The sequence below is a fragment of the Nelumbo nucifera genome, chromosome 1, assembly GCF_055504915.1.
Source record: "Nelumbo nucifera cultivar China Antique chromosome 1, China Antique-T2T, whole genome shotgun sequence".
Classification (NCBI taxonomy): domain Eukaryota; kingdom Viridiplantae; phylum Streptophyta; class Magnoliopsida; order Proteales; family Nelumbonaceae; genus Nelumbo; species Nelumbo nucifera.
In genome coordinates this window covers 24,065,707-24,076,585 of record NC_142649.1, presented here as the reverse complement: position 1 = coordinate 24,076,585, position 10,879 = coordinate 24,065,707, and the positions used below count along the sequence as shown (strand labels likewise).

The following is a 10,879-nucleotide window of genomic DNA, read 5'->3' as shown; positions in this document are numbered from 1 at the left end:
GAAAAGCTAAAACAAGGCACAATCAAAACAACCAAAAAGAGGGTCCATCTACCTCTACCACCTCTGCTGTAACCTCCCCGGTTCTTTTAGTTCTTTCACCTTATTTCTTTTCATTACACAGACACCAAAAAGAAAAAAATTCAGGTTATTAACATTTCTATTACAAGTATCCTGTGACACATCATTCTAGAGGAGTTGTTATTCATTGAATGATTACAACTACTAGAACAACATCAATGACCTAATTCGCCACAAAACACATATGTTGTTTTCTTTATTATTTTAATTAGAAACGATTTGAGTTAATGTTTTCACTTTAATGAACTGGTTATTTGATACATAATGAAATATTCGGACTTTTGGATGGGAATATGTAGTTTTCATCCTTACTAAGAACAACAAATAATAATCAACAACACAAGATTTCCTTAAAATAAGAAAAAAGAAGTAACAATCTTATTTATCATTTGTGGAACTCCATAACACAATAATTATAAACCCTACAAATCATTTTACAACTAGAAAATGCAGAGCGCAGTGCCAGGTCCTCAAACTCTTTAAATGTCCTCTCTTTTCCACCTGGATTTTGAGCCAACATTACTAAATCTGCCAGGAAGACAGCATCAGAGAACATACTAATCCCAGGAGCCTCCGGAAGGATCAAATCCACAATGATAATCTTTCCAGACTCTGGAAGAGCTTTCCAACAGTTCTTTAATAGCTTTAAACAATGTTCATCACTCCAATCATGAAGTATGAGCTACAAATGTTCAGAAAGGAGAAGAAAATCTTTAGTAAATTGAATAATCGAAATCTTATCCTTTTGATTCCAATTGAAAAGTCAATCTACTATCCAAATTTCTTTTTGTATAGAAACAACAAATCAATTAAAAATACTTCCAGGTTATACAAAATCCAATTATAAATCGTAAGAAAACAATTAGTATATCATAGGGAATTAGTATGTGAATATGGCATACAAAAATGTACATTTGACTTTTAGAATTATCCCACTTATGTGAAATGAACAAGTTTCTAAATATTTTAGATATGTCCGGCGTATCAGTGCTTTTTTATGTTTTATTTTTTTTTTTCAAAACCGATTTAAAGGTGTAAGTTTAAGTCCCAACTACCCTCTGAACCATGGCCTCGGGAAGGCCCCAATACAGGCCGATACATAACGTTATTTTGAACCTTGGAAATGAATTATAAAATTGACTTTTCAGAAACCAACTTATCTTTTATAGTTTATGTAAAGTTGACCCATCATATATGAGGTTGGGTCCCTAAAATACTGATGAGAAATTATTTGAAGGAAAAAGGAATCTACCTTCATAAAAATGGCATCTCCTTGTGGGACATTTTCGAACATATCTCCTCCAACATGTTCCACACCTGCCAAATAAATAAAATTTTATAAAAAAATTTAAAAATATAAATAATTAATTTTAATTTCACTAAAAACAACAACAACAACAATGATAATAATAATAATAATAATAATAAGGAAAAAATAAGTCATACCAGGATATGATGGTGCATTTGCTATAACATGAGGCAAATCGAAATTAATACCCTTAATTTGAGGATACTTAGATGTGATCATGTTAAGTGTAACTCCAATCCCACCTCCAACATCAACCACCTCTTTGAGACCTTCAAAGCCCTTGTATGTTTCAAGAACCTTCTTCATGAGTATGACTGTCATATCTGACATTGCCTTATTAAAAACTTTGTTGAATCGAGAATCTATCCCGGGGTATTCAAATGCCGACATCCCATGGGCTTTATTAAAAGGAATTCCACCTTGAAGAACAGCATCCTTCAAATGATACCTACAAGAAACAAAAATTATTATGAGATCCTTTTACACAATTTTTGCACAAATAATGAAGAATTTCCATTTGTCTAAAATTGTGTAACAGGTTGCAAGAAAGGCATAGGGGAACAAAAAGACATGTTATTTTCGGTTGGTGGGCTTTCCCTTTTCAAAACTTTTGAAAGTAGAAATTGTATTTAGGGAAATTGTCTAAAACTCATCAGGACCTTTCAGCATTTCTCTTAAATTCACCATAACATTTCAAAGCGTTTAGGGAATCCCATGTTTGTATGTTTTTGTTTTCCAAAACTCACCATTCGTTAGAGCACTATTAATGTTCATTGACAAAAGTTGTCCATGTCAGCATAAATGCAATTTTCATGTCCAAACTGCCCCTGAAGTCAGCCTTATTAAACATTTTTATGACTAAAATGCCCTTAAGTGCCCAACTGCCTTATATATATGATTTCAACTTGTTGAAAGACATTTTGTTCTCATTTTGCTGCTTGAAAGTATTCCAAGGTAGCTGAAAAATGGGCTTTGGGTAGAATAAAAACAAGGATTTTTCTAAAACATTGAAAAATGTGTCGAATATAACAAAGGGTAAAATAGTAAACTATTAACACTCATTAATCTGTTTAATGTCAAGTTACTGAAATGGTGTTCCCTGAACGTTTTGAAAAATTATGATGAATTTAAAAAAAAATGCTGAAAAGTCGTGATGAATTTTAGACAGTTTCCCAGTTTATATGTAGTTATATATATCTCACATTCTGTGAGAGAATGTGGTCTAGGAGAAGTCTAAATCCTCTAGGAACAAGATGCATAATAAATGTCGGTAGTACACCTGGATTAGATAACATTTTTATTTGGTAATAGAGCATAATTTTTATCTTCAAACAGAAAATATTTACTTATTTCAAGAGGAGCCCCTAATTGATAATTCATAGGCTATTTCTCAAAATATAAAACCAATTAGAGTAGATATCAAACACGAATAACCATATCTTTTAATGACCTATTTGATCCATCTAGTTAAACCATCAAACCTTTTGACTTAGGGCTTCTTTGGAGTGTCCTTTTGGGAAGATTTTCTGGTAGTTCTAACATGCAAAAGACGTATTGGGCTTTTGTATGAAGATCTGAGTTGTCCAAAGCACGTTTGGCAGATGCACGTTTTTCCGCACGAGATTAAAATGCAAAAGACGCAAGAAGTTTCATTTGAAGCATCTTGAAATCAGCCCGAAATGGGCTTCTCGCATCTTTTTGGCACTGTCTTTTGGTGGCTAGATCTTCCACGAGCCAAATGGGAATAGACTGAAAATCGGTCTTTCCAACTTGTAAACAGCTGAAAGACCCTGCGGAAAAACATGACAAACGGGCCCTTAATCAATTGGTCATAGGTTAGACATTAAATCACTTTGTTTTTCTTTTTTTTTTTGTGTTTTAACCACTTCCATCATTAACAATAAAATCCTGATTGTCAAAATATATGATGAATATAGAATACTATAAATAGTCCACCTTTATATAAGTTTTTGTATGTATGCATGTAATATAACTTTGTAAATATAGATACCATATATAAGCACAAAAAGTTTATAATTATTAAATTCAATATTTAATATTTATATAAAATTATATATACATATATATAAGTTAAAAGCTAATTTAACTTTTTTAAAACCTCTTATCTTATTTTATTTTTGTTTTTAGTACAATAGAATGGATCCGAGTTTGATAAATCAGATTTTGGATTTGGTTCGAATTTAAAGTTACAATAATTGAGTCGGATTTAGATGTGCTAGATCCAATTTGACTTTCACCCAATTACAGCCCTAAAGACTTGGCCAATTTTTCTACAATTTATTTCTGTACTTTTTCATGTTTTTATATTTTTATAATTTTATTATATTATTTCTGATGTCACAAGCCCAGATGGTTGAACTATTTGATGACCTATCAAAGGATAAGATGGATAAATGCTAACGTGGGCCCAATCTTTTTTCTTACGTAATATAGATTAATGCTATGTTAATCATTTATTTGAATTGATCTTCGTAGTGTATGTAATAAAACACTTCATAGTTTATATTTTTTTATAGACACCTAGGGTTATCAATGGACTGGATATTGTTCCAACCCACTCTGGTCCAATATGAATCCATTACAAATGGATCAAGTTCAATCCAATCTGATAAATATTTTGGACTGGACTAGTCTAATTTAATGTCTTATTGGGCCAACCAACCTGTTCAAATTGGTTTTAATTCAAATTCAGTCAAACCCAAAACTGGTTTATTGACACTTCTACTCTTATCTTCTATTAATGGACCAGATATTGGTTAAATTTGACCTAATATAATATAAATCCATTATAGATAGACCAAATCCAATTGAATCCAATAAATACTTTGGACCATTAAGTATGGACTGATCCAATCCAATGTTCGATTGGGCTGTCCAATCCGTTGAAATTGATTTTGATTCAAATGGGTCCAACCCAAACTCTGTCCATTGACACCCCTAGACATTAATCCTTTAATTGAGTGTTGCATTAATATATAATTAAATTTTGGAAGAACTAACAAATATTTTGACTAGGAGTGAGCCAACATAATAAATTTTTTTATTATTTATTTTTAATATATATATAATTAGACATCTAATTTTATATCAATAATTGTAATTATTTTTTTATATTAAATAAGATTTACAATTGTATTAATACAAAATTAAATGTAGAGATAATGAATAGATATTTCTATTAATTACAATTGAATTCCTAGTTTCTTTCCACTAGGAGAGTGGCTAGAGGGGTTGTTGACCTTGAAAATTGCATTATATATATAATTAACATAGGTGGCCCCTTTACATCTACCATTAATAATGGAGCTACACACATGACAACTCTTCTATGATCTCTTATTAACATATATTTTTATATATTTTGGGCTTTTCGAAATTTGGAAAAAATACAAAAATATCAAATATGGGGCCACTTAAACTCACCCATAACAGATTCAGTTCCTTTTTTAATATAAAACTGATGAATTTGATAATTACATTATAAAATAGGAGGCATCCCTAACACTTATAAATATATAAGAGATCTGCATTACAACTCCTCTGTCCTCTTCCTGACTCCTCTAAATTATATGGCATTTTTAAATGTTTGAAAAATGGAAAACTTAAGCAATGAGGCTTTTTATCTCTTTCTAAACTAATTAATTCAGTTTCCTTTTTAAAAAGAAAAAACTGAATTTAAACACTATGGAGCATCATGCCGATCCCTTCTAGTACATTCATAAATACAAGTAGATATTTCTCCTTGTTTTTATTTCACTGTTGAAGGCTTTACTTCACGGTTGATGACATGTTTATTTAACTGTTTTTTCCCGTCAATTTCATTGACTGCTCTCACTGATTTTAATTACTTTGTCTGTATTCCGGCGGGCACATTAATGAAAACTTCCTTTTCTGCTGGTTCCTAAAAAAAATCAAAACGCGGGACCAAGTTCTATAAAGAAAATGAATGAAAAATAACTGTTTGAAAAATGTTGATTTTACGAGCATATATTATGCATGCAACCAAATACTGTACAATAAGAATTTTCAGAAAATCATTCAATTCTTCGTATACTACATACAATATGCATGATGAACTGCGTAAGAGGTAGAGATGTCATACCAACTATCCATGAAAACCTTGTCCTGAATCAGTAGAAGCAAAGAGGCCACCGAGGCTCCATCCTGGTTCCTGGTGAATAATTTGCCTATGGGCGCTAAACCATAATGCTTTTCTACTTCACCATTGTCTTGTTTAATGAGAGAGCATGTTAGAATAGAACAACTGGCAAGGAGACGAAGCATACGTTCGAGCATGATTGGTGCTTCCAGGTTTTGAGTTTGCAGGTTTGAGGCGATATCCAAAGACGAGAGACATGCATCAGGACCAGCTGAGGCTATAATCTCAAGCACGCCAAGCTCTACAGCTGCTCTCAAGACCATGGGAAACACAGAAGCATTGGCCAATTGCATGGCCAAGACATAATTTTCTTCTTCTTTGCCTTGGACCAAGGGTTCTGCATTATGGGTCGAAGCCATGTTGTTTTGGTTGTGGGATATGCAGCAGATAGAGGAAGCTCGTGAATTTATAGTAAGAGGAGAGCAAAAGAGTCTCCCCATTGGTAGGCTGCAAACTTTGAAACGAAACCCTCTGACAAGGAAAGGAAAGAAGAATAATTGAGAGACTTGAGACTGCTGCTTTAAGCCCAGCTTCAAAGAAAACCATGTATAGGATAAAGAGAGAATTCTAGCCACCGAAGACCATATCACTTACTAATTAAGAAGACAAACGAGTTGGTTGGTGAAGACTGAACTAGTCAAACCACATTAATTTGCTATGCGAAGTTAGCTGCGCTGAAACAATTAATTAAGATGGTGTCTATCCTGAAACGTAATTTGTTAAGACTATTCATCAAATAAATGTTTGTCTTGATTTATTTGTGAATCAATTATTGGAAAAGCTTCATTTTAATATTTTCTCCAAACATAAAAATATTTAATTATAATTTTATTTATGTGGCGCTTAATGGCACCTAACCATTAAACAATACTAAACATCCCTTAAAATCTTTTTATCTGTTGTTGTCATTATTTCTCCTTGAGTTACATGAAGTTAATCTTGGGTCACTGTAATACATGTTGGGGCTAAGAATTTTTTGTAAAGTACCAACCAGTTGACTGGTAAGATCGGTAAGATCTCTTGTAAAGTACCTGCCTGCACCTGGATTGGGGATTATGGGCCCCGTTGTGTAGCCATTCAAAAAATCAATAAAAAAAGTTATAATTTTCAATTTTAGCAAAAAAAAAAAACAAATGAACTCTGCTATAAGATGATTACTTTTAAGGCCATCAAGTCTGACCCATTCCTGTGAGGAACTTTTCAACTACTCTCTGTACACAAAAAGCTTTTTGGGAGTCTTGCGAGGGAGACATGGCAATTAGTCCATAATGTCTCATTAGCTTATCATTATTATATAGGGTAGTGCATTCATTATTATAAGTAAAGTGAGACGAAAAAGCTGGGAGAGACCACATCGTCTATACTCTGATGAGAACGTGGGTTATTATTGTATTACGAACCGCTGCACAGCGGTCTGCAATTGACTTGCTTTACAACGAAGGGCAGCTATGAAAGCAAATACCAAGTGGCCAGCTGGTATATCTTGACCTCTAATGAACATTTTTCCAGAAAGTTAACATCTTTAATTTGAAATGAGTTCACATTTGTCGTAACCGTGTATTAGGAATATCTCCAATTGAAATACTAAAATTAATGGCACAAATTATTTGCAATTTGAAAACCCAGATCATCAACTCGAGTAGATTTGCAAAGCCCACTGCACTCTAGTTTAAAATTTTATTCTATACGCACAGGCATTATTTATCAGTTAAATTGAAGATGGAGCTTTATTACATTTTCAATTAAATGGTGTTCATCAAGTTCAATTAACTATTTTTTTTTTGAGGTTGTCTAATTTATCCGAATGCAATCTAAGTTGCACTTTAGTGAGAGTGGCCAATTTCTTATATATTTTTTGTATTTTAATGTTAATTTTTATTTTTTTTGTAAAAGAATTTTTATTAACTTTTATTGATTTATTATTAATAAATTAATTTTTATTAATTTATCCAAATGCAATCTAAGTTGCACTTTATTTGAAATGCTCACTAAAGGAAGGTATTTGCACATTTTCTCAAAATAATAGGGGAGGTTTTCGTTAAGGTCAAAACATTGGGGAGTTTCATAGGATAGTTAGAAAACCCAAGGAGGTATTTATCATTTTGAAATTAGTAAAAATTGAATTTATTTAAGTATATAAGGTTTTAATTAAATTTAATTTCCTTTTGAAATTTAATTAACTATAAAATTTTAGTTTCTTATATAGTGGAACTTAAATTGGTTTTAAATTAATAAAATTTAATTATAAAACTAATAATTTTTAGATAATTTTGTATTAATTTTAAATTAATATTCATTTTTATTTTATCTTATTCCTTTGATTAATTAAATTCTTTTTATTATATTAATAAAAATTAATAATTATTTTTATTTTAAGTAACTTACTAAATGATTTCTACAGTTTATTAATTTTTATTATTTTCAAATGGAATATAAATGGATTATAATTTTAAATAGAAGTAGATTATTTAGCGCAATAATATATCCTTGAATATCTCAATTTCAATATAAGTAATCCTTACTCATAATTACAGTTTAATGCAAATATATCTATTATACATATATAGCTAAACTGAAATGGATATAGGTATAAAGTTAATTAATTTTATGCAATTTAATGGAGTAATGGAGATGAGGGAGAATTAGTGGGGTAAGTTATTCGAGGAGAGAGTTAATGGCATAATTAATACAGAGAGATTATTAAAAGAGGGGATGAAATTGTCAAAAACTCACCATGAGTTTTCAGCATTGCTCTTAAACTGACCACAACTTTTCAAAATTTCTAAAACTCACCATGTCACTAACTTGACGTTAAAGAGACTAATGGCTGTTAATATATTACCATTTTAACCTTCATAGAAAATATAAAATATATACATATATTTTAATATTTAGATATGAAAAAAAGGAAAGGAGTTCAAAAATACTTTCAAATATAAAATACATAAAAACATAGAAATTGCAAAAAATATAAAAAATTATAGAAGTTACACACAAAATAAAAAATTATTTTCAAAGTATAGAAACTATAGAAATTGAAAAACAAAATCAGAAAATAAAAATTGTAGAAAAAGCACAAAAAATTATAGAAAAACATAGAAATTGCAAATAAATAACAAAAAATACAAGAAATTTTATAGATTGTAGAAAATAGAAAAATGTAAAAAAATAAAAATTATAAAAAAGCATTAGAAGTTATAACAAAACACTAAAATGTAAAAAAAGAAAATTGAAAAATTAAAAAGACCCTTTTCCTCTAACTCACCATTCAAGGGTGATTTAGTTATAAATTTTTTTTTTATGCTGACATGGACACCTCTATTAAGAAACATTAACGGTGCACTAACGGAAGGTGAGTTTTGGTAAATAAAAACTTAATGACATGGTTAGTTTTAGACGTTTTGAAAAGTTGTGGTGAGTTTAAGAGAAATGCAGAAAACTCATGGTGAGTTTTAGATAATTTCCCTTAAAAGAGTTAATAGGAAAGATGTGTGTGAGAGAGAGAGTTAATGGTTGTTTAATAAGGAGTATTAAAACTCTTACAGGTGATTGTCACTTGAGTTATTTTGTTCAATTTTAAAATTAAAAAATTCAAAAAAGAACTGAAAAAAAAGATGGATGCCTTTGAAAAGAAACCAAAAAAGAGATAAGTGGCTTTGAGAATAAACCATAGAGCAAGAAAGTTCTAGCTTGGCAATGCATTTTAATATAGATTCCCATGTCATGTCATCTTATGCTTATTTATGTCTATATGTTAAAATGGAACATTCCAAGCTAGCACTTTCCTTCTTTCTGATTTATTCTCAAATGCATTTATTATTTTTTTCAATTTCTTCTCAAAGGCGTTTATCTTTTCTTTTGGTTTTTTTGAATATTTTAATTTCAAAGTTAAACAAAATAACTAAGTGACCAATCAACTTTAAGAGTTTTAATACTCTTCATTAACTCACCATTGAATATTTTAATTTCGAAAGGCATTTACCTCTCTCTCTCTCTCTCTCTCTCTCTCTCTCTCTCCTTTTTCCCACTAACTCTTTCAATAATCTCTTCTCATTAATTATGCCATTAACTCTTTCCTTCAATAATGCATGCTACTAATTGTCTCACCTCCAATACTCCATTCAATTGCATAAAATTCATTAATTTTATCTATATCTATATACATTTCAATTTAACTATTGTTTTATATACATTAGATATATTTGCATTAAACTGTAATTATTAGTAAAGATCAATTATACTAAAATTGAGATATTCAATGATATATTATTGCACTAAATCATCTACTTCCATTTAAAATTATAATATATTTATTTACCATTTAAAATAGTAAAAATTATTAATCATAATAAAAATAATTTAGTAAGTTCCTTAAATAAAATAAAAATAATTATTATTTATTGTTATTGCTAAAAATGATTTTATTAATATAGTAAAAAGAATTTAATTAATCAAAGGAATAAGATAAATTAAAAAATAATATTAATTTAAAATTAATATAAAACTAATAAAAAATTATCTAACAATTATTATCTTTATAATTAAATTTTACTAATTAAAAAAAAAAACTCAAGTCCCACTAAAAAATAAAAATTTATATAGTTAATTAAATTTCATAAGGAATATAAATTTTGTAAAACTTAATATACTTAATTAATTCAATTTTTACTAATTTCAAAAATTACTAAGAAATACCAATTTCAAGTATAGTTTGATTATCCTGAAATCAATTTAAATTCCATTTTAAAATAAGGAAAGTTATAAAATCTTCCTTGGGTTTTCTAACAATTTTATGAAACTCCTAGTGTGTTGACCTAACAAAAGCCTTCCCTTATGTTTTGAAAAAAGCTACAAATACCTTTCTTTTGTGGGCATTCCAAGTAAAAAAAAATGATGTAATGCATTAGTTTTAATTCACTTCAACGTTTTTACCTTACTTTGTCCAAGAAAAGTAAGGAGAATTATTATTTGAAAGTTGTTTGGCAAAATAGTTTAGTGGAGGGTGAAGTTGAAACTTTAAATTGTGTATGATAATGCATTAACAATAATAAGGGTATTTTGGTAATTTCAATGTCATTGTTATTGAAAAGCCAAGGGAAAGGAGTTATTTGCTCTTATTTTCTCAAAACTATATGGGAGGCCTTTGTTAGGATTAAAACATGAAGGCAATTTATAGAATTATTATAAGAGGATTATTTTATAATTTTACCTAAAAATAATACAAAAATAATAAAAATTCAATAAAAACTAATAAAGCATATTTTTTCAAAATAATAAAAATTAGCATTAAGATACAAAAAAATTATAAAAAT

General features: G+C 29.3%; 1 protein-coding gene across 1 annotated transcript; it reads right to left on the bottom strand.

The window, feature by feature from the left end:
- Positions 1 to 428: 428 nt before the first annotated feature.
- On the bottom strand, positions 429 to 5,967 carry LOC104590656 (caffeic acid 3-O-methyltransferase-like). Its single transcript, XM_010249375.3, has 4 exons — positions 5,511 to 5,967; positions 1,525 to 1,835; positions 1,331 to 1,395; positions 429 to 760 (listed from the first exon to the last, which is right to left on the bottom strand). The coding sequence occupies exons 1-4, from the start codon at positions 5,924 to 5,926 to the stop codon at positions 464 to 466; spliced, it is 1,089 nt and encodes a 362-aa protein (XP_010247677.1). The 5' UTR covers positions 5,927 to 5,967; the 3' UTR covers positions 429 to 463.
- Between the last annotated feature and the right edge of the window lie 4,912 nt (positions 5,968 to 10,879).